Consider the following 23,466-nt stretch of genomic DNA (forward strand, 5'->3'; position numbering starts at 1 on the left):
ATAAAAACACAATGAATGCATCAGATTCAAGTGGAGCTGTTCTCATCTACTGCTAGGAGGAATGCTAAAAAGTCTGCAGCCCAATTTATCTGCCAGACCACCTAAAGTCGTGTCTCTTTACTGTACCCTCACAATGCCCAAATTCTCTTCCTTCATAGCACTTAATGCAGTAAACAATTAGACAATATTTTCCTTGTTTGTTCGAAACTGAAAGTGTTAGTTGTCTAACTCTTTGTAACCCAAAAGACTGTAGCCCACCAGTCTCCTCTGTCCATGGAATTCTCCAGGCAAGAATATCGGAGTGGGTTGCCATTCCCTTCTCCAGGGGTTCTTCCCAACCCAGGGATCGAACCCAGGTCTCCTGCATTGCAGGCAAGTTCCTTACCATCTGAGCCACCAGGGAAGGCTTGACTGTTACACTCACCATTGTATACCCAGTGCTGAGAACAAGGTCTGGCACATAGTGGATCTGGAACAGCCAGTAAGTATTTGCTAGCGGAATGAATGGATAGATCAGGGTACTCAGCACGTAGTAGGTGCACCGGAATGTCAGCTTTTTTTTTTTCATGTGGCTGTGTCGGGTCTTAGTTGTGGCACGTGGGATCTTTGTAGAGGTATGTAAGATCTTTCCTTGTGGTGAATGGGCTCTCTGTTGTGGCATGTGGGCTCCAGACTACACGGGCTCAGTTGCCCCACTGCATGTGGTCTTAGTTCCCCAGTCAGAGAGTGAACCCATGTGCCCTGCTTTGGAAGGTAGGTTCTCTCTCTCTTTCTTTTATTAACTAATTAATTAATTTTTGGCTGCATTGGGTCTTCGTTGCTGCGTGGGCTTTCTCTAGTTGTGGAGAGCAGGGGCTAATCTTTGTTGCGGTGCACTGGCTTCTCATTGTGATAGCTTCTCTTGTTGTGGAACATGGGCTCTAAAGCACAGTCTCAGTAGTTCTGACACATGGACTTAATTGCTCTGCAACATGTGGGATCTTCCAAGACCAGGGATTGAACCAGTGTCCCCTGCATTGGCAGGTGGACTTTTTACCACTGGACCACTCAGGAAGTCCTGTTAGCAGATATTTAAAATTACCAGCCCTGTCAATGCCTCAGCAGGTCTGGGCAAAGTGGGGGCAAAGATAACTCTGAGTTAAAGGGGGAAGGCTCAGGCTGGAACTTCATGGCAGTTTGCAGCAAGCCAAGCCCAGAAGATAGTGGCCAGATGGGAGCCAGGGTCCCTCTGGCCGTCTCAGGGCTATTGATGGAGAGGGGCTTATGAACTGACCAAGGCTGGCCAGGGCAGAATATGGAGTGTGCCTTTATTCCTCCATGATAATAATAATAAAAAAATTGCTGATGTTTTTGGTTCACTTACTTTGAGCCAGGCACAATAGAAGCCTCCCACAGACCCTGTACTGTAGGTGCTATTATTATTCCCAGTTTACAGATGGGGGAGCTAAGGCCCAGAAAGGTTAAGTTACTTGCCCAATGTTACATTGAATTTGCACCCAAGCTCTCTAGCCTATGTGCTTACCTTTCACACCTGGCCCCTTCACTCAGATGTGTTCCATGTCAGGCCACTGGGTTTACAGTGATTCATTGGCACACTCATTCATTCAATTCAGAAATGCCCCCTGAGCTTGCTCTGGGCTCAGTCCTGGGATCAGAGAGATGAATCAGACCTGGACCTTGCCTTCACATCTCTCCTGGTCTGAAAGGGAGAGGCTGATCTGCAAAAAGATAATGGGCCCTGAGAGCCACAGAGTTCAGGCTGGGATCTTAGCAGCACCTCGTGAGGTCTCTGGGCTGGCACAGGAATTCAGCTCCTCCCTGGAACATTGCAGGAGTGTCGGCATGGAACATAACCTTGGAACTGCTCACCAGGGAGGACCAGGCAGTAAGAAGAGGAAGGGCAGTCCAGAAAGAGGACACTTCATATGCAGAGTGAGGGAAAGTGGAGTGGTCTGTGCAGAGAGAGGTGTGAGGGAGGGAGGCAGGGCATGGTTAGAGAGGAAGCTGGGGGCGGAGGGTGGGGTCGGGCAGTGGTGGCAGTGCTCAGGGTGTGGTGGTCCCTGTGAAGCCTTTTTGGCAGTTTGGCAAAAGGAGCCCTTGTAAGGTTTGGAGCAGGGGAGGGAGGTGATTAGAGGAAGTGAAGAGGGATAATTTTGGTTGAGAGGACTGGATTAAAGAGAAGGAAGAGGAAGAGCCCTTGAGGAGGGCTGAGCCGGGGAGAGAAGCCTGCGGTAGGATGGAGAATAAATGTAAGAGATGCAGGAAGTGGATTGAATGCAGGGCATTCAGGAGAGGGGGCGTCAAGGGTGATGGGGAAGTGGGTGTCCCTGGGGTGGGAACTCAGAAGGAGGGTTGGGTGGTTCGAGGGAGAGGACTTCTGGTTTCTGGTCAAGGTTCGGCTCTGGAAGCCATTCTGCCCCTCACGGAGGGCCCGTCATATGGAGCCCACTGTGGGTTGGGGTTCCTCCCTCTTAGTTCTCCCAGAGCTTTGGAGCCAGGCTCCTCTGGAAAATGGCAGGCCACTGGCCTGAGCCGCACTGGGGCAGGACAGGGAGCTGCCTGGGACCCAGTTAGGGTGACTGACAATGCCTGTGTTCTTTTGTGTACCTTTATTTTTATTTATTTATTTATTTTTAGGGCTTCCCAGTTGGCCCTAATGGTAAAGAACCCTCCCGACAATGCAAGAGATGCAAGAGATGTGGGTTTGACCCCTGGGTTGGGAAGATCCCCTGGAGGAGGGCACAGCAACCCACTCCAGTATTCTTGCCTGGAGAACCCCCATGGACAGAGGAGCCTGGCAGGCCACAGTCCACGGGGTCACAAAGAGTCAGACACGACTGAAGTGACTTAGCACACACGCTCGCATTTATGTTTAATTGAAGGGTAATTGTTTTACAGTATTGCATTGGTTTCTACCAAACATCAGCATGAATCAGCCATAGTTTTGTGCACTTTACAGCTTCAGTTTATCTTTGGAAAAGTTCACATATTCACTTAGCATACAATTCAAAAGGCACAAAAGGCTGTACAGTACAATGTCCAGTTTTATGGAATAATTACACAGATGCAGGCATGCAGCACACTTTCTTGACAGAGAGCAAGAAACATCTGTGGAACTACCTTGCTCTCCCTTGGCTTTGGTATCCATCATCTTTTGGGATGAAAGAAACTTGGTGCTTCAGGCATCTCTTGATGACAGTGAATCCAAGTCTCCCTCTTTCTGGATGAAGGACAGCTTGCAACGTAACACGACCAGGAAGACTGGGCCAGGCTGGGTCTTCCAATGGTCCCTGCCCAGCTCTCAGTCAGCAAGAGGAACAGAGTCCTTCCCATACTGACTTGACCAGGGAACCCTTCTGCTATGGGGCATCTTCCAAGGCTGGGGTTCTATGAAGCACACTTTGAGAAAGGATGCCAAGGCAGCTATTTATTGTGTCAGCAAGTAGGACAAAGGACCCTGCCCACCCATAGAGTCTCTGGATGGTCCTGGACAAGTCACAGTCCCTCTCTAGGCCCCTGATTTTGAAGGACACCATTAGCTTGGACACTTCAAATAGGCAGGGCAGCGTAGTGGTTGAGGGAATGGATTCTGGAGTCCAAAAGACCTGTGTTCAGAGCATGGTCTTGACATTGACTCTGTGTGGTCTCAGGCAAGCCCCCTACTCTCTCAGACTTGGTTCTTTAGCAGTCACTTTGTCATTGTAGGAATTAGGAGATTATGCATCCAATATACCTGGGGCCATGGCTGCTACACAGTGGGCACTGAACTCTGGGGTCAAGTTCAGGCTCAGTCTCAGGCTGAAGCTCTAGACCAGGCTCTGCTACCCTGCCCCTCCCTCTCATGCCACTACCCCCCACCCTCCTTCCCCTCCCGGGGCACATCTGGCAAATGGGCAGAATTTGATAGGGGTCTGGGGGAGAACCTTGAGTGATGGTGGTGAGTGGGCCAGGGGTGGACCCACAAACAAGGTTCCACCAGAGGAGGCAGGCCTAGCTTCAGGTGCCCCTTTCCTGATCTCTCTTCCCGCAGGTCCCTCCAGACGTGATGGGGTGGCTGTGGCTGTCCTGCCTCTTGCTTCCTCCCCTTGTGGTGTCCGGTAGGTACCTCCACTCTCCCATAAGCACTAACCTGGGGGGCCTCAGCAGAACCCTCTAGAAGGGTGGGCTGCTGCTCCATCAGCAAAAAGCTAGCTCCTATGGCCCAGCTCTATGCTTGGTTGTCCTGGGGAAGCCTGGGGAGGAATCCAGCCCCAGACAGGTGAGCTGGGCTGAAGGCTGGCCAATGGGACTGGTATGGGCTCCCATGGGGTAGATGGGGTTCAGTCTTTCCAGAGGTGTTCAGATGTTCCCACACGCTGTGTCCCTGCAGTGGCAGCCAATACAGCCCCAATGTTCGCGTCCAACATGTCGATAGTGAGCCTGCCCGAAGACCTGCCAGTAGGTAAGTACAAGTCCCTGTGCCCAGATCGTGCCAAACCCTTACCCATAAGAGGGCCCAGGGGTCCCCTGTGGGCTTGCTCCCTGTTCCTGCAGCTCCACAGGCATGGGGCAAAGATGGCCTGAAGGGAGTTTGTTCCAGAAATTTCTCCTTTTCAGCTTTTTGGTCAAAGACCCTCACACAGCATCAAATAATTAAGACCCACCCCAAGAGAACATCCCTCCTGTTTCCCATCTCTTTCAGGCTTTCTGATTTTCCCAGGGAGAAAGTATCCATTTGGTACCATTATTTTTCTTCTGTCTCTCTCACTTGCTCATCTCCCTCCATCCCTTGCTATTTTTTTTTTTTCTTAAACAGACAGAGAGCAGACTTGAGGCTCATAGCCTTTCACGGACACGTCTCACCAGAAGTCGACACCTTTGCTTTGCTTTTGTTGTCTTTGTAGAGTTACCTTCCATCTGTGTCGAGTGAGACAGGTTTTCCACGTACAGTAACACTCTAAAGTTTGCTTCTAAAATAAATGTATTTACATAAAATAGTAAGTCAGTTAAAAGAAGGGTCATAAATAATGAGACATGGTTGGTAGTAAAGATCTTGGCAGCACACAGGAGTGAATGACGTTCACAAACCATTGTTTTGGATGAAGCCACCTGGACTGGATGCCAAATTCCCAGCAGGCAGGATGGGAGTTGAAGAAGCTGAAATGATAGATGGCTGTATTCACTGGGATATAGGGTCAGCTGCGCAGAAAGTGTTAGTCGCTCAGTCGTGTATGACTCTTTGTGATCCATGACTGCAGCCCCCCAGGCTCCTCTGTCCATGGAATTCTCCAGGCAAGAATACTGGAGTGAGTAGCCATTCCCTTCTCCAGGGGACCCTCCCAATCGAGGGATCAAACCCAGGTCTCCTGCACTGCAGGCAAATTCTTTACTGTCTGAGCCACCAGGGAAGCCCTAGCTGCACATAACAGACCCCAAATAATAGAAGTATAAACAAGGGCAAGGTTTGCTATTCTCTTACATAGTCTCCTAGAGCAGTAAGTTCAGGGCTGTTGGAGGCTCTGTTCAGTCAAGCTGGTTCTTGCTCTTTGCTTTGGGTGTTAGGGACCTTCCTTCCATTTCTAGGTTCTGCCTCCCCTGTGGCATGGACTTCATCCACAGGGTCCCAGACGGCTAGTGTCACACCCTATTCCAGTGAGAACTTGGGGGAGGAAAGGGCCAAGAAGGCTCACTTCTTTCTCCTAAGGACAGGGCTCCAGATTTCACACACGTTACTTCTGCTCACATCTCATTGGCCAGAACTTAGCTTCATGTCCTAGCTGAAAGGCAACTGGAGAAAAGAGGGCTTTGTTATTTTAGTTAACCGTGTGCCCAGCTCAAAATCTGGGGTTCTATTCGTCTGAGAGAAAAGGGGGTTGTGAACACTGGGGAACAATTTAGTCTTTGTTGCAGTGTCAGATATCTAAACCTACCAGATGACACGAGAAGTGGCATCAAGGAAGCTGAAATCCAGAGTCTGCCTTGGGATCCAGAAGCCCAGGTCTGGGTACATGAAGAAAGGGTGGGCGATGGGCTTTGCAGCCACAAAGGCTACATCCATTTGCATGTGGTTGTCAGGATAGCATAAGGGTTATAGTAATAAAGATTTAGAGCCCAAGATGAGGGAGGTGATAGTCTCATTACATCCCGAGATGGCATAATCCTCCCTGGAGGACTGGGCTGAGGTTAAACTATTTGATATCTATGAATGCAACAGAGAAGCAGTATATGCAATGTTAATGATATTTTACATACGTATTCATAGCTGTTTAGTCATGGATAAACACAAACACAGACACTCACACACACTCTTCCAAACAAATGTCACAAATACATGTCATCCAAATGCCCTCATGATCTCCATTCTCTTGGGTAACCCTTTAAAATCAAGTATGATATCGGCCAGACCAAATCAGCGTCTTTTTTTAATATTTAATTTACTTATTTATATATTTTGCTTGTGCTGGGTCTTCATTGCTGCATGCAGGCTTTCTCTAGTTGAGGCCAGAGTGGGCTAGTCTTCATTGTGGTGTTCAGGCTTCTCACTGTGGAGCTTCTCTTGTTGCGGAGCACAGGCTCTGGGCACACAGGCTGCAGTATTTGCAGCAGACCACCTCAATAGTTGTGGCTTACAAGCTTAGCTGCTCCGTGGAGTGCGGACTCTTCCCGGGCCAAGGATCAAACCCGTGTCCCCTTCATTGGCAGGCAGATTCTTATCCACTCTACCCCCAGGGAAGTCCAAGGGTCTTTTCTTCTATAACCCCGGGGCCCCTCTCTGGGCTTTCTTAAACCAAAGGGCAATTTTTTCCTTTCTGAAATGAATTCCATGGCTCTCAAAGGATAAGAAAGCATTTTCAGTCAGGTTTTAAAAAAATGTTATTTAGACCTTTTATTTTGAAGTATAATATATGTAAATGTACAGGGAAGTACACTGAATTACCACATGTAACTTCCTGGTGGCTCAGATGGTAAAGAATCTGCCTGCAATGCGGGAGACCTGGGTTCGATCCCTGTGTTGGGAAGATTCCCTGGAGAAGGGAACGTCAACCCACCCCAGTATTCTTGCCTGGAGAATCCCCATGGACAGAGGAACCTGACAGGCTACAGTCCATGGGGTCGCAAAGAGTCAGACACGACTGAGCCACTTTCATTCCTACCTCCAGGAACACCTACACCTCAACCCCCTCTCTCCCCTTCTAGTCACTCTCCATCCTGTGTAAGACCTGTTTTCCTGACACTAACCCTGTTTAATAGTTTAGTTTTGTCAGGCAGACTTTTTTTTTTTCCAGACTTTTTAAAATACATTGTATTTTAAATATAGAATTTGGGTTTAGTGACAGAGACCTAATATATGTCTTTTACTTCTGTAGCTCTTATTATTTGTTACATTTAACCTTTTCCAGACACTTTTAAAAAAGCATTTTCTCCCTGATCCATCTTTCTGTGACCATGGACACTTGTACAGACAAAGATTTACACACACCCACTCACCTCCCATATTTCCTTGAGTATGAGAGCCGTATCAGTTTACACCTTGACATTTCTGAGTCAGGATGTATCTTATATTTGAGATAGTCGCTTAACACAGAGTGGCTCCCCACCCTCATCCCAGCATGCATTAAATTGATGGTGTGTCTCACAGCAGAGGAAACACAACGTAGACACCAACATTTTTCTAGCCCGATGGTCTTCCTGGAGGAGAGGGCCTGGGTGGGGAGAGACAGTTTTCCAAGGAGTTTCTGGAAGAGGCAAGACTGATCAAAGAAGAGCAGGCTCTACGTGTGTTGCCCAGACTGTCCCTGAAGGGCCATCATGGGCAGGAGGGAGCAGGCTGGTTCTCTGGGGCACTCAGGCTGCGGGCTGAGCCCATAATCATGTCATCATTCTAGCACTTTTGCCTTTGTGGGCCTTTTCTGTAATTAAAAAGATCAAGATATAATTGACATACAACGTGATATTAGCTTCAGGTGTACAACATATTGATATATTTGTATATGTTTCAAAGTAATTACCACAATAAGTCTAGCTAATATCTGTTACCACACATAGTTACAGAATATTTTTCCCTTGCTGTGAGAACTTTTAAGACCTACTCTCTCAGCAACTTTTGAATACCCAATACAGTATTATTAACTATAGTCACCATGCTGTACATTATATCCCCAGGATTTATTTATTTTATAACTGAAAATTTGTACCTTTTGACCCTCTTCACCCATTGCTCAGTCTCCTCACCCCACGTCTGGGAACCACCAATCTGCTCTCTGAATCAGTGAACTTGGATTTCTGTTTTCAGATCCTGCATGTGAGTGAGATCATACAATATTTGTCTTTCTCCGACTTATTTCTCTTAGCTGAATGCCCTCTAGGTCCATCTATGTTGTTGCAAATGGCAAGACTTCACTCTTTTTTTTTTTTTCATTCTTTTTTTTTTATGGCTGAAAATATTCCATTTTGTACAAAATGTACAAAATATACACATACTCATATATATATATATACCACATCTTTATCCATTCATCCATTGATAGACATCCATTGATGTCTTGGCCCTCCTAATTTTAAAAGAAGTTAAATGTACCTGCAGGCCTCGTGGGCAGCTTGGACAGGCCAGCATTGAAATAGGTGGCCGTGGACCCTGGGTATTCTCTGTCCTGTCTCCAGGTGCTGAGGCCTTCTGGTTGGTAGCTCAGGACCGAGACAATGACACTCTGAAATATGGGATTAGTGGCTCCAATGCCTACTTCTTTAATGTCACCTCAAATACTGGGGAAGTGAAGCTGGCCAGCCTTCTGGACTATGAGGTAAAGGAAAGCAACTTGGGAAGGCCTTGTGAGGGGTGGGGAGGTGGGGAGGGCCTTGGTGGACATCCGAACAGAGCTCACCTTGGTCCCTGTCTCTCTGCCCACTGCAGACACACTACTGGTTCGCCATCAACATCTCCGTGAGCGACAGTCACAACAATCCAGTGAGTCAGCAGGGGGAGGGATGGGTGATGGTCCCGGGATCGGAGAACAGGGGACTGAGGGTCCACGGCTAATGGTGTCCCGACCTCAGATAAGCAGGGCGAGCCTCAGTTAACAAAAAAAAATTGAATGTTTATTTTTATCAAAATTATACTTGTCCATTTTTCATCATACAGTATTACCAAGATTTTAGTATTTACTATTAATCTGTTTTAATTATATGCATATGTTTATACACATATATGGTGTATCTATTTTGCATATCTACTGTTTGTAGATATGCTATTTGTATATTTGTATATCTACTCTTATCATGAATTGCATTATTAATTCATATTAATACATATATTAATAAGAAAACAGATGCCAAATAACTCCCTACCTTCTCTCCACTGAGATCAACATTTTCAGCTCCTTTGACTAATGGGCTGGTCTCAGTGTTCCTGTTTCTCAATAACATGCTTATACAGCTACGTCTTGTGTCTGTGAAAGTTGGGGGTTTTCTTTTTATGACCTATTCCTTAAAACCTACACTTTAAAAGATGACTTGGATATTCATAAGTACTTTCTCTCTGCAAGCATTTTTAAAAGTTCAGATAAAGCTCAAGCCCTCTTGGGCAGCCCTTCCCAACCCACTCCCAACTAAAGTATCCACCATCACTATGTTTTTTATCCCTTTCTAAGCATTGGCATACATATATGCATCCATGGAAGAAAGATTGTAGTTTTTGGTGTATTTTCTTAAACCCAAATGGAATCCTACTGCCTGTATGGTCTTGAACTGACTTGTCCACTCAACAATCAGCTTTGGAGCCTTTCTGAATCTGCACACAAGTCTCCCATTTCCTGTATGTCTATAGCCCAGTGTGGGGAAGTACCATGGTGCTTAGCTGTTCTCCTCAACACTTAGTTTGAGAAAGTTTCACAGCTTTCTTCTGTGGCTAACAAAGCTAAAAGGAACATTCTTGTAATAAGACTGCTATGTATTAGATTTCTTAAATGACCTAACATACTCTCCAGTGGTTCAGCAAACATGGAAAGAGAGAGAGAGAAACTAAATAAGAGGTAAATCTGCATGAAGAGTATTAGGAGTTCTTTGTTCTGTACTTGCAACTTTTCTGGCATTTGAAATGGTATCAAATAAAGAGTCACCCCAGACACTGCCTGATTGTTCTCCTGAGAAGCTATGCCAACTTGCATTCCTGTTCAGGCACTCCTGACTTTGTTTTCTCAAACTCCCACGTTTTCTGGGCTCACCTGGGCTTTCTCACCTGCAGGTGCAGAAGGAAATGCGGGTGATCGTAGAGGACAGAAATGACAATGCGCCCGTTTTCCAGAACACAGGCTTCTCCACCAACGTCAGCGAGGTAACACCTGCCTCACCAGGGTGGGTGTGTAGAATGCAGGCATCCCACAAATCTTCTCAGGGTGGGAAGGATCAGAGACAGTCAGCAGGTCATCCAGGATTGGGAAGAGTGCCTCCTAGAAAGGGCAGCTGCAGGAACCAAATTCAGGGGGTTGCATGTAACCCCACGTACAATAGTTACAGCAACATTTTTCAATCCATCACACTGGATTGGAGTTCTTTAAGTTATAATCATCCCAGGTGGAGAGGAAGAAATTGATTTTCTCATGTATCTGAACATTTGAATGGTATATCTGGCTTCAAACATGGCTGGATCCAGGCACTCAAGCCATGTCATCAAGAAGAGATTTCTCTCCACCTTGCACCTCGTGACTCTTGTTGCCTTCATCCTGGGGTTGGGGGAGAAGTTCTCCCTCATGGTGATGATGAAAGTGTCCCCCAGCAGCTCCAGGCTCATATCCCACTGGCTTCAAATTGCAACACAGACTGTCTCTTTCTCAGTGGTCCCAACCAATACCCCAGGGCTGACTCTTATTGACCCATTTTGGGCCATGTGCATGTGCCGCCATTGTTTATTGGGCTTCCCAGGTGGCTCTAGTGGTAAAGAATCCGCCTGTAATGCAGGAGACATAAGAGACACAGGTTTGATCTCTGGGTCGGGAAGATCCCCTGGAGAAGGAAATGGCAACCAACTCTAGTATTCTTGCCTGGAAAATCCTGTGGACAGAGGAGCCTGTTGGGCTACAGTCCACGGGGTCACAAAGAGTTGGACATGACTGAAGCGACCCAGCATGCATGCATGCCCATCAGTTGAGGGGTGTGGAATGCTCCAGTTGTCAAAGTCTGCATCATGGGCCTTCCCCTTTAGCAAGGGTGACAGCCTGACTTGAACTCCATGGGCAGGGAGGAGGTTCTCCAGTGGTCCGCAAGCAGGAAACACACCACTCCTGAATCTTCATTACCGTGTGGATTCAAAGACCTGAGAGGTGTGCCCTACCCTCCAGGCCAGACAAGAGGCTGGTGAGGTCCAGACAGACCTTCAACAGGCTCTGATTGAATGCCTACTATGTGTCTGGCACTGTCCTTGGTGCTGAAGATATCCGGAGATGATAGACTTGGTTGCCACCCTCAGTAGCTCGCATTGTAGTGAAGATCACAGACACTAATGAACAAAACATTAAACAGATGGGATTATTTCAGAGGGTGTTGTGCTCAATGAAGAACATAAGGGGCTGCTTTTAGGTTGAGCCAGTCAGGAAAATCTTCTCTGGGTGGGTGACATCTGAGCAGAACTAAATGTCAAGGAGCCTGCCTGGGCTGCTCCAGGAAAAGGATTTTCCAGGCAGGGAATAGCAACTGCTCTGAGGTGTGAATCAGCCTGGAGTGTTGTAGGCATAGCTAGAAAGCTGCTGTGGAACAGGTGAGGTCAGAGAGGTGGGCCTGACCCCAGAGGGCCAGGGAGGCAGTCTGGACTACATTCTGAGTGGAATGGGGAAACCACTGGTGGGTTTTGAGCATGAAAGTGATGTGGTCTGGTTCAGGATTTTCAGAGATCTCTCTGGCTACCTTGTGGAATTAGTGAGACTGTGGACAGGTCCTGGGGCAAAGGCATCTGAAAGAAACTTTCAGCTCTGCAGAGTACTGTCTACAACCTGGGCTGGAGGCTACAGAGAACCCACAGGGAAGTTTAAGCAGAGGAGTGGAAAAACCTGAGTTCTGGAATGATCATTTATACTGGCCCTGAGGGGCTCAGCAAATCAGAAGCCAGTTCATGCGGCAAGGGGGCTGCATGGGGAGAGGAGAAGGGGGAACTCTGCTCCCTGCCCATGTCCAGATGCCCCCAGAGGCCTAGCCCAGGGGAAGGAAAGGGGGCCATCTATGGAACACTGGGCTTCAGGTTCTGCAAGGTCTGTCACTATCCCCGTGGTAGGGCTGTGGGCCCTGGAACTCCAGCTGGGGGCATGTGCTTGGGCATGAAGAAAATGGATTGGAACTCAAAGTTGATGAAACCTTTTGTTACAGACCCTGCCGGTGGGCTCCCTGGTGTTATCTGTGCAGGCCACAGACAAAGACACAGGCTCGGGGGGCGCCGTGGTATACTCCATAGAAAGGGTGAGTGTGTGTGGCCCACGTGGGAGTGTGGGCGCTGCTGCTCCTCGTGGCCACCAGGGGGCAGCATCTCCCACACAACCTGCAGGGACCTTGCAGACCAGGGGCTCTGCCATGGCCCAGCCCTGGTCCCCACACCATCCTCCGGCCCTCTCTGGCCCCATTTGGCCCAGCCGCCTAAGGAGGGTACCTGCTGCAGACCAGACCCTTCTCCCCATCCTCTCACCTGGAGTGCTGTCTGGGTCTTTGCTGTGTTAGAATTATAGCAGATAGTGGCTGAAGCACTCCTGGCTTCAGAGAAGAAAAAAATCAAGGCTCAGAGAGGTCAAGGGTCTTGTCCAAGGCCACACAGACAATAGGGGGTGTGACCCTAGCTCTCACGAAGACACGTTTGCTAGCCATGGCCCCCATCAGTGAGCGCCCACTACGTGGCTGGCACCTGCTTAGTTCACTTGACCCCACTTCCTCCTGCTGAGGCAGTATCTCGCCCATTTCCCAGAGGCAGAAACTGAGAATCAGAGAGGTTATGTGACCTAATGAGGTCAAGAGCAGAGCCAGGATTCAACCCCAGGCCTCTGAGAGCAGGTCCTAGGGGCAGAGCCATCCTGGGGCAGCCTGGCCTGACTGTGCTCTGCCTCAGGTCATTCCTGCCACGGAGGGCAGTGAGTACCTCTTCAGGATCCTACCCAATGGCTCCATCATCCTCAATGGCAGCCTCGACTACAACAGCAAGAGCTCCTTCTATCAGCTGGAGCTGAAGGCCTGTGTGAGTGGGGGCGCTGGTGGGGGCTGGGGGCATGGGGATCCGAGACCCAGATTCATGGAGACCCGTCTCCCGGCAGGACTCGGGCGGCCTGTACGACAACCACACCGTCGTCCTGTGCTCCTCGTCTGTCTTTGTGTCCATCTCTGTAATCGACAAGCCAGACCTGGACCCCCAGTTTGTTAGGGAGTTTTACTCAGCCTCTGTGGCTGAGGATACACCCCAGGTATTCTGGGCACCTGGGGGAGGGACTGGGGGGAACCAAGAGGTAGGGAAAGGGTCTGGCTATTGACTGTGCCTCCCTGCAGGGAACCTCGGTGCTGAAGGTGGAGGCCATGGATGGCGACAGAGGCATCAATGACCCTGTGATCTACAGCATCTCCAGTGAGAACGGGGTGTCCCCAGGCTGGGGCTGGGGCAAGGGAAGGGGTGGGGGCTCCCTCAGAGCCACCGGAAGGAGCTGCTCCTGCTGCCTCTTCCCAGATTCCACAAGGCCTGGCTGGTTTGATATTGGCAAGCAAGATGGGGTGATCACGGTCAACAGTCCCCTGGACAGAGAGCAACTGCTGGAAGAGGATGAGGAAGTGCAAGTACAGGTCACGGTGAGTGAGGGGGTCACTGCCCCCTTTGCACCTCCTCTCTCTGCACCCCCACTCTCTGCACCCCCACTTTGACCTTTGATCTCAGCTCTCTCATGGTGTTGGTTCTCTGACCTCTGCCTTCCGGCTTCAACTCTGCTCTCAGGCCACCGAGACACACCCCAACATCCACGGGCAGGAGGCCAAGGCCAGCATATGGGTCACGCTGAGAGTGACAGACGTCAATGACCACGTACCTGAGTTTTACAACTGCAGCCTCCAAGCCTGCGCCTTCACTCTCGACGAGACTCAAGTCAACTTCACTGGCTACGTGGATGAGCACGCCTCCACGCGCATCCCCATCGAGGACCTCACCATGGTGGTCTACGACCCAGACAAGGCAGGCGCACCCAGACCTTAGGCAGGGTGGGCGGAAGTGATGATGGGGGATCGCTGGGGAGGGGTGGTGGCGAGTGACCGGCAGAGCATGGACCATGGTATGCAATGTCGCAGTGGGCGACAGTGGTGCCGACCGTGAGTGCTGGTGACAATCAGAGTTTGAGGGACATTTGGAACTGCTGAGTGATGCTGAGCTGGTCTTGTGTTCAGGGCGGAGCTCAGTGGTGGGGAATAGAAAGGCAAGATGCTGGGTAATGTCCAGTGGAATGTCACTTTCAGTGGTGTTGAGTAGAGGTTTAGAGTGATGGGGAGATGGTGAAGTTGAGGAGAGCTAGTACTGAATATTGGGGGATGTGGGAAGTGTTGAGCACAGACGCTTCTAAATGCGTGTCAAATTGGAAGGTATTCTGGGGAGAGGTCGGGATTGAGTGGTGGATGATTTGGGTAGTACTGAATGCTGAATAACTACAGTGGTAGTGACAATGAGTTGATACAAAATGTTGAGTGGAGGATGATTTTGGGTGGTGGTGGTGGTTGGGTGGTGTGTGGAGTTTATGGTCGGCATTAAGTGGAGAGGGTATGGAGTAGAAGGGGCATGTGGGTAATGGGCCGATGTTGGGCACTGATGGTGTTTGGTGTTGGAGTGCATGGTGGAGGGTGGCTGGTACGGAAGACTCAGAGAGAGTGAGCGGTGTGTGTCCAGGCTCTGCAGCCCAGGCTGGGTTCCACAGTGCCTCAGGGAAATCTTCTTCTGATGAGCCCACATCTACAGGAACTAGTGACCAGTCCACCCTCCCGGGGCCTGTGGCCAGGGATTGGGAGAAAGACTCAGGTGGGTACCCTGCAGGAGTGGGGTCCCTACTCACCGCCCACCTCTACAGGGCAACAACGGCACCTTCCTGCTGACCTTGGGGGGCCCGGATGTTGCAGCCTTCAGCGTCTCCCCGCAGCGGGCCGTGGGCTCAGTGGACGTGCAGGTGCTGGTGAGGGAGCCGTCGCTGGTGGACTACGAGAGGCAGTCAGTGATGCTGGTGCAGGTGAGGGGTGCTCGGCGGCGCCAGGGAGAGCCAGCCATGGGGCCCTCCCAGCCCCATGCCGCTGCCGCTTCCTCTGTCCTCAGGTCACAGCCACTGACTCTGTCAGTGGGAACTCCTCTGTTGCCTCGGTGACCATCCACCTTCGAGACATCAATGACCATAGGCCCACATTCCCCCAAAGCATGTACAACCTCAGCGTCTTTGAGCACAGTGCTGTCGGCTACGTGGTCACCAACAGCATCCACGTGAGTGCCAGGAGACAGGGGTAGACTAGGCTGGGAGAGATGTGGAGATGGGCAGGCCTGGGGCTGTCCCTGCCAGAGTTTCTGCATCATCTGGGGTTATCAGGACCCAGCAAGCTTGCATGTACATGTGAGTGTGCGAGGGTGAGCGTGTCAGTCTGAGTGTGTCAGGGGATTCTCCCTTTGGCTCAGGAAGCAAGACTGCCCTGTTCTCATCAATTGCACGGTCGGCAGTGAGGGTGTGGCTTCTGCTCAGTGTCCCATTACCCGTCTCTCTGCCTCACAGGCCTCCGATCCCGACACAGGTGACGGGGGCCACGTCACCTACAGCCTGCTTCCAGGGAACGGGTAAGGTCTCTGATGGGAGCAAGACAGGTGGTAAGGGGGACCCAGGTCCGCCTCTCTGCCTCACAGTGGGGCTAGAGGAGCCAGATAAAATACAGGGTACCCAGTAACATTTCAATTTTAGATAAATAAATTATTCATTTTTTTTGTTGTATAAGTAGGTTGCAAATATTCCACAGGACGTCCTAAAATACTTTTCATTGTTTATCTGAAATTCAAATTGAAGGGGGCATCCTGTATGTTTTTTCACTCCATCTGGCTGCAGGGCAGACATCTTTGCAGTGGATCCAGACTCAGGGAAGGTGACAGTGAGAAACAGTGAGCTGCTGGACCGGGAGAAGCAGGCCGTGTACTACCTCACGCTGCAGGCCGTGGACGGCGGGAACCTGTCGTCCTCGACCATGCTACAGATCCACGTGCTAGACATCAATGATAAAAGTCCCGTGGTCAGTGGCTCCTACAACATCTTTGTCCAGGAGGAGGAGGGAAATGTCTCTGTGACCATACAGGTGCGAGCCAGCCTGAAACTGGTGGGGGGTGGAGGGAACAGGCCCAGGGCACCAAGCCTGGCTCTGTGGTCATGCTGGCCCTGTGCTGGAATCTGGGCTCTGCTGTGTGGCCTTGAGAAAATCACTCAGTCTCTCTGGGCCTCCATTTCTTCTTTGGAAAATGAGGTCAATCATAGAACTTATTTCCAGCGTCATAAAGGATATAAAGTGCTGCCTAGCACAGAGCGAGCCCTCAAAAACCACACTGCTCTTTAAAATGCAGGCCCTGGCCTCATTCCTAAAAGGATTTGGGTGGCTTAGATTTAAAAATATAATAAAAGAAATGAAGAAAAAGAGAAAATAAACACAAATCATGTCTAACTCTATGTGACTCCATGGACTGTAGCCCGCCAGGCTCCTCTATCCATGGAATTCTCCAGGAAAGAATACTGGAGTGGGTTGCCATTCCCTTCTCCATGGGATCTTCTTGACCCAGGGATTGAACCCAGGTCTCCTGCATCACAGGGAGATTCTTTACCATCTGAGCTACCAGGCAGTGTAAGCACAAAGGTAGGGTTAAACTTGAAGCCATACAATTGCTAGGAGAGGGCTGAAAACTCAGTTCTGAGCTTCATAATGGTCAGAGCAAAAATGGAAATGAGACCAGTGGCCAGGTTCTCAGAGACTAGAAGATAAGAACCAAGTGTTGGCTCCAGAGGAATGCTGGGGAGAAGCTTCTGCACTGAATCATCTATAAGAAGGTGTTGCTAGAAGCAGGAAACAGTCTTCAGAATGACAATCATGTAGCCACGGGGCCCTCCCATCTTCCTGGGGCTTGTGGTTTCCTGATCTCTTGATAACCTTGTAAAGTAGTTGCTCTAATGGTCCCCATTTCACAGAAGGAGAAAATGGGCTTAAAGAGGTTAAGTGACTTTTCTGTGGTTGTACAACCATCAGTGGCAGTGCTGAAAAGTGACTTTTCTGTGGTTGTACAACCATCAGTGGCAGTGCTGAAAAGTGACTTTTCTGTGGTTGTACAACCAGTCAGTGGCAGTGCTGAAACCTGGGTCTTTCTCCATGCACCTCAATGCTTCTCACCCTGGTCTGAGAGCTCTCTGGGGCAGGAGCATCTCAGATCTGCTGCTGGAACCACGGTGCCCGGTTTCAGCCCTGAGAAGTGCTTGGTGAATCAGTCAGCCTGAGTTCAGAGTGCTGAGGGATGAACAACCAGAGTGTTTCAATTCATAAACACGATCCCGACAGATCTGAAACAAAAAGAGCTGAAGGTGGCAGTATGCAGGGAGGAGACGAAAGAATTAAGTCCAAGTCAGACTAGCTCAGCTCTAGATTCAAAGCCGCATTTGCTGAGCACTTACATGCAACAGGCCCTTTGCTGAGCTCTGGGTCCTCCGAGATGAACTCACCATAATTCCTGCTTCCAGGGAGGGTGGCAGACCATCACGCAAGGGTGTCACTTGTGCTGTATGGAAGGTGGCACAGGGGTGGTGGAAGCCCAGTGGAGGGACCAACCTGACCTGGAGTCAAGCAGACAAGGTGTAGAGGGCATTCGTGTATGTGCACAAAGCCCTGATGGCAGGGAAGCCTCTTGTGCTCTCTGTGCCCAGTCACCCTAAAGGCACACCAAGTGTGTGCTCAGGACCCTGGCAGGACAGGAATACACACACACACAGATTGGGTGAAGAATTTCAGCTACTTAAAAAAAAAAATAAAGCACTGAAGTAGTCATGATGAATCAGAATCTTGTTGGACTTCACACTTACTTTTTTTGGCTGCACCACGTGGCTTGTGGGATCTCGGTTCCCACCCCCCCAGTCAGGGACTGAATCTGGGCTCCAGGAGGCAAAGTCCAGAATCATAACCACCAGGCCACCAGGGAATTCCCCTACGTATTTCTGTTGGTTTATTTTTACTTTTGACTGTCTGTAATATATTGCCCCCACACCTCTCACCTCGCTAGAATATCAGCTCCATATGGGAACTGTCTTGACCACAGCTCTAGTCCTAGTACCTGGAACAGGGCTGGGCACATGGTAGGTAAACATGTGTGGGATGAAGGAATGACCTCAGTGTTTAAGACCTCAGAAGCTCTTGCAAGCTCTTGTTGGCCCTGTCCTCTTAGCTGGGAGATGGAGGCTGGGGATTGGGGAGCAGCCCTCTGATTTTAGGAGGGGGAGGCCCATGGGTGGGCAAACACCTGATGGTGGGCATCCCAACCCTGCTCACCTGCCCAGGCTCACGATGATGACCAGCCAGATACCAACAACAGCTTGCTGCACTTCAGCCTCCTGCCCAGCCCCTATAGCCACAACTTCTCAGTGGACCCCGACAAAGGCATCCTCAGAAACCTGGAGCCCTTGGACCGAGAGGCCATCGATCTTGCCCTGGGCGGCCGCATCATGCTGACCGTGAATGTGTCTGACTCTGGCGAACCTGCCCTCTGGACCACTGTCAGTGTCACCATCACCGTGGAGGTAAGGCCTGGCTCAGCCAGAGACGGGGTTTGGGATGAACCCCGTATTGGGAGGCTCCCGAGAAAATGACCCGTTCTCCCTCCTTCCCACTCAAATCGCATTTCTGCTCTTGCAATATGGTGGCTAAAAGAGTTCTGGAGCCAAGCTGATGGGTTAGAGTCCTGGCTCACTGGTTGTGTAACCTTAGGCAATCAGTCAGCCTCCCTGTGTCCTCAAGTTCCTCATCTATAAAATGGGGGTGAAAATAATATGAGTTAATAAATGGAAAGTGTTGCAAAGAATGCCTGGCCTGGAGAAAACACTCAGTGCACACCTGGCCCTGCGAGGGAGGGGGGGTTAGCTCCATCATACTGATCAAAAAACTAAGGTGCACAGAGGTTCAGTAGCTTGCTTGGGTCATAGAATGGGGCTTTGAATCCAGTCTGTCTGGTTCTAAGGCTGCTGCCTGGTCACAAGCACCTTATGTCCATGATGTGGTTGGCGCCCCCTTGGGTTATGCAGTGCACAGCCTGTGCCACTGTATGTAGCAGCCCTGTTTCCCACTGGGTTGGGATGTGACACTTTCCTACAAGGATCAGAATGAGACAGCAGGGAAAACAGAGAAACAGAAGCCAGGTGAGGACTTACCAGCTGTCTTTGGGGGTGGAGGAGAATAGGACACAAAGAACGAAAAAAAGCAAAACAGCCTTTCTTGAGCCATCAGGGTTCTTTCACACCCATGAGTCCTGTGAGTAGGGATGACGACCCCAATCTGCAGATGAAGACACTGAGGCCCAGAGAGGTCAGAGTCACACATGAGGAAGAGGTGGAGCCGGGTTGAACTTGGAGCTGTGCTCGTAGCTCCTCCTGTGAGGACGACCTTGAGAAGGCAGCTGGCTCTGGGCATGGGGCAGTGATGCCATCTCTGAGAAATCTCCATCAGAAATTCCATCTGGTTAAGAAGGAGAGGGCTCTGGTTTTCAAAGATGTCCATCCTACCGTTATTTAGAAAAAGCCGAAAGCAGAAGTCCATGGGCCGCCCTGGGGAAGGACCAGGAGAGCCAAGAGCACTCAGCATGCACCAGCATCAGGGGAGGAGGTGCAGGCGGAGGTGGCCTGATGCTGTGACACAGGGGCAGCCCTCTGCGTGGGTGACCAGAGAGGTCACTGGAGAGGGAAGATGAGAACAGAACCCAGCGGGCATCCGAGGGCAGGACCAGGTGAAGCCCTGGCATATGAACCCAGCGCCTCCCCACCTGAGCTCAGAGCGAGTGCTGTGGGGTTGACCAAGGGTAGGAGGGATAGGAGAAAGGAGGGGACCAGGAAAAACTTGGGTATTTGTGGGATCGTTGTGGTATTGGGACCAACACAGTAAATCCGAGAGATGGGGAGTCAAGCTGGGCCAGGCGGGGACCCAGGTGGGGATGTAGAACCATCCTTCTGGAGAGCAGGGTCTAAGACAGCTCTGAGTGGTGGACAGGGAAGCAAAGTGTGCACCCAGCTTCAGAGGGCCCGCCACGGACCTCGGAGCCCCAGGGGGTGGGGTCTGGGCTGGTTCTGTCCTCCGGAAGTCTGTTTCATCATCTCTGAAGTGGGCAGCGCCGTCTGAGGAGATGAACAGAGAGAATGGACCGCAGGTCAGGGGAAATATTGGCTTCTCAGGCTGTGTCTGGGGAGGCCCAACCTGGGGGCCTGAGTTCCCTGGGCTCAGAACTGCCTCTGTCTGCAGGACATCAATGATAATCTGCCCATCTTCAACCAGTCCAGATATTCCTTCTCAGTGAGGGAGAGAGACCCAGGTAAGTCCTCCCTGGGGCTCCCTGGGTAAGTCAAGGGCAGACCTGAGGCCCCCAAGAGAGGGGTGAGGACGGAGGATGCTCCGGTGGCCGCCAGGCCAGGGGTCTCTCTGCACTCTGCCCCTTGTCCACAGGAGTGCAGGTGGGCATGGTGGAGGCCTGGGATGCAGACCAGACGGAAGTCAACAACCGCATCAGCTTCAGCCTGTCAGGGAGTGGCGCCAACAACTTCATGGTCCGAGGCTCGGTGCTGGGGTCTGGGCAGGCAGCGGGCCGCCTCTCACTGCCCTCAGATGTGAGCCTGGACTACGAGACACAGCCCTCCTTCAGTCTGATCGTGAGTGCGGAGAACATGGATGCCCAGGGGCGTGAGGCTACAGCAGAAGTCCTTGTGACTGTGGAGGACGTGAATGATGTGCCACCCACCCTGGACTCGGCCTCACTCCAGGGCATCCGGGTGGCCGAGAATGGCTCACAGCACGGCATATTGGTCAACGTGGTGGCCCAGGACAGGGATACCATGTCGCAGGTGGAGGTACAGCTTGTGAATGTCATCTGCACCAAGGCTGGAGTTGACGTGGGCAGCCTGTGCCACGGCTGGTTCTCTGTGCTGGCCAATGGCTCGGTGTTCATCAACCAGAGCGAGGCCATCAACTATGAGACCTGTGACTTGGTCACGCTGGTCGTGCGGGCCTATGACCTCACAACAGACCCCCGCTTCCAGGCCTACAGTGACAATGGTGAGGCAGCCTGGCCTGCAGGATTCAGCAGGCTGTAACATAGGGGCTGTGGGAAAGAACTGGAATTTGTAAGGTCTGGGTTCAAATCCTGGCTCCAGCCCCTATCAGCTGTGCCCCTGGGAAAGTCACGACACTGCCCTGAGCTTTAGTTACCCCATCGGTCAAGTGGAGTTGGGTAGAAGGCTGGCTGTGAAGAGTAAATGAGAATATCTGTGGAAGGCATTGAGTGCAGTGCATGCTGTTGTTGTTCCATTGCCCAGTCATGTCTTACTCTTTGCGACCCCATGGACTGCAGCACGCCAGGCCTCCCTGTCCCTAACCATCTCCTGAAATTGCCCAAGTTCATGTCCATTGCGTTGGTGATGCCATCCAGCCATCTCATCCTCTGACTCCCTCTTCTCCTCCTGCCTTCAATCTTGCCCAGCATCAGGGTCTTTTCTAATGAGTTGGCTGTTCACATCAGATGAACAAAATACTAGAGCTTCAGCTTCAGCATCAGTCCTTCCAAAGAGTATTCAGGGTTGATTTCCCTTAAGATTGACTGGTTTGATCTCCTTGTTGTCCAAGGGACTTTGGCACTTAATGCTGTGATGCTGAGAGGCAGTGTAAAGAGATGCTTCAGAGCCAGGTGTGTGCTCAGATCCCACCTCTGACACCAAGTAGCAATAACAGTCACATTAACAGCCAGCGTATATTGAATCCTTACCACAGCCCAGCCTATGCTAGGCACCTTGCAAGCATTTCACCATTTTACTCCCACACAATCCATGTGGTAGGTGATCCCTAGCCAATTTTATAGATGAGGAAACTGAGGTTCAGAGTGGGCAGTTCAATATCTAGCTTACACAGCTAACCAGGGTCAGAATAATGTTGTGGCCAGGTGGGACATACCTGGGCTGGGCTCAGTCCTGGCCCAGTGGTCTCACTGTGTGACTTTGGACAAGTTGCTTATCCTTCCTGAGGTCTGGGGAGGATGCTCCCTCCTACAAAGGCCAGAGGATTCTGAGTTAGCAGGGGAGGGGACTGAGCATGGGTGATGCATGGGAGGGAGGCTGCTGGGAACAAGCCTGAGGACCAGGCTTTGTGGGTCAAGTCTTTGCTTAGAGACCAAAGCCAGCCAATCTTTTCCCTCTAGGAAGCCTCCCCATCACCATTGAGGATGTGAATGACAACGCGCCTTACTTTCTGCCTGAGGATAAGACTTTCGGTAAGCTGCAAGCCCCTCCCTCCCCACCCACACTGTACTCTGCCAGAACTACCTTTGGGCAACTCCCACAGATGCTGCTCAGACTCCAGGTGAGCCCCTGGAAAGGGAGGAAGGCGTCCAGCCCCACCTCTCTCTCAGGGATTCAACAAGAGAGAGACCTGAGTTTTCACTCTATCTCTCTCCTAGCTCACATCTGACCCTGGGCCCAGCCTTCCTTCTCTGGGCCTCAGTTTCCCCATCTGCACAATGGGAGGTGGAGGACCTGCTAACTAGTGGCTCAGGGGTAGCTGTAATGGGGGTCTGGCAGTAGAGAGCTTAAGGGCAAGTTTGGAAGGATGAGCTCCAGGCTGGGCTTATGGTCAGCACTTGGCCAAGCAGGCACTGGCCCTGACCACTGACCTCTTCCTGTCTACACTTGCAGTGATTATCCCAGAACTCGTAATGCCCAACCAGCAGGTAGCGTCTGTCCGGGTAAGTCCTCGGCTCCAGCCTTTGTCAGTCACATTAGCCCCAGGAGACAGGGCCTAGGCCTTTAGGTCTTTCAGCCATCCTCCAAATGTTTTAACACTAGAAAGAAAATGTATTAACTCTCCTGAATGGAAATGAACCACCTGCTTAATTGATATCATTAAACTCCATTAATTGTTAAATGTGGTATTCATAAAAAATTCATGACCCTAAAAACCACTTGCAGTGCTTTTCTTCAGAATTCTGGACTATTACAGAGAAATCACAATAACTGTAAATTAAACAAGTTCCTCATATTAAATAATTTCCAGAGCAAGCTGCAAAAATGTTTTCAATTTTTATGGCAGTGGATGTGTTCATTAGAGGGTGGTGGCTGTGCCCACAGTGGGTGGGGGCTGAGGCCTCCCCAACAGCCCTGGGGCCTGGGCCTGGCCAGGCTTTTTAACTGAGCTGGGGAGCTGCTGTGCCTTTTTGGAACTCACTTTCCCTTCCAAACAAGAAGCTGTCAGCCCTTG

General features: G+C 50.6%; 1 protein-coding gene across 7 annotated transcripts in view; it reads left to right on the top strand.

Moving 5' to 3' along the window:
• Positions 1–23,466, top strand: part of CDHR2 (cadherin related family member 2) — a 59,134-nt gene that overhangs the window by 25,051 nt on the left and 10,617 nt on the right. For 2 of the 7 annotated variants that reach the window (XM_081499147.1, XM_081499146.1), the window contains 20 exons: positions 4,031–4,097; positions 4,370–4,441; positions 8,641–8,780; positions 8,891–8,944; positions 10,220–10,309; positions 12,331–12,420; positions 13,058–13,183; positions 13,260–13,406; positions 13,489–13,564; positions 13,664–13,782; positions 13,925–14,158; positions 15,039–15,194; positions 15,278–15,439; positions 15,723–15,784; positions 16,047–16,290; positions 18,522–18,761; positions 20,470–20,539; positions 20,671–21,276; positions 22,412–22,483; positions 22,905–22,954. In XM_081499147.1, the coding sequence (XP_081355273.1) occupies positions 4,046–4,097; positions 4,370–4,441; positions 8,641–8,780; positions 8,891–8,944; positions 10,220–10,309; positions 12,331–12,420; positions 13,058–13,183; positions 13,260–13,406; positions 13,489–13,564; positions 13,664–13,782; positions 13,925–14,158; positions 15,039–15,194; positions 15,278–15,439; positions 15,723–15,784; positions 16,047–16,290; positions 18,522–18,761; positions 20,470–20,539; positions 20,671–21,276; positions 22,412–22,483; positions 22,905–22,954 (2,862 nt within the window). In that variant the 5' untranslated portion in view covers positions 4,031–4,045. Of the gene's footprint in view, positions 1–2,055; positions 2,250–2,637; positions 2,884–4,030; positions 4,098–4,369; positions 4,442–8,202; positions 8,282–8,640; positions 8,781–8,890; positions 8,945–10,219; positions 10,310–12,330; positions 12,421–13,057; positions 13,184–13,259; positions 13,407–13,488; positions 13,565–13,663; positions 13,783–13,924; positions 14,159–15,038; positions 15,195–15,277; positions 15,440–15,722; positions 15,785–16,046; positions 16,291–18,521; positions 18,762–20,469; positions 20,540–20,670; positions 21,277–22,411; positions 22,484–22,904; positions 22,955–23,466 lie in introns of those variants that run through there. The other 5 variants (XM_081499148.1, XM_081499143.1, XM_081499149.1 and 2 more) reach the window with 5 other exon arrangements.

The sequence above is a fragment of the Giraffa tippelskirchi genome, chromosome 6, assembly GCF_054371585.1.
Source record: "Giraffa tippelskirchi isolate mGirTip1 chromosome 6, T2T-mGirTip1v1.2.pri, whole genome shotgun sequence".
In the NCBI taxonomy this organism is placed as follows: Eukaryota; Metazoa; Chordata; class Mammalia; order Artiodactyla; family Giraffidae; genus Giraffa; species Giraffa tippelskirchi.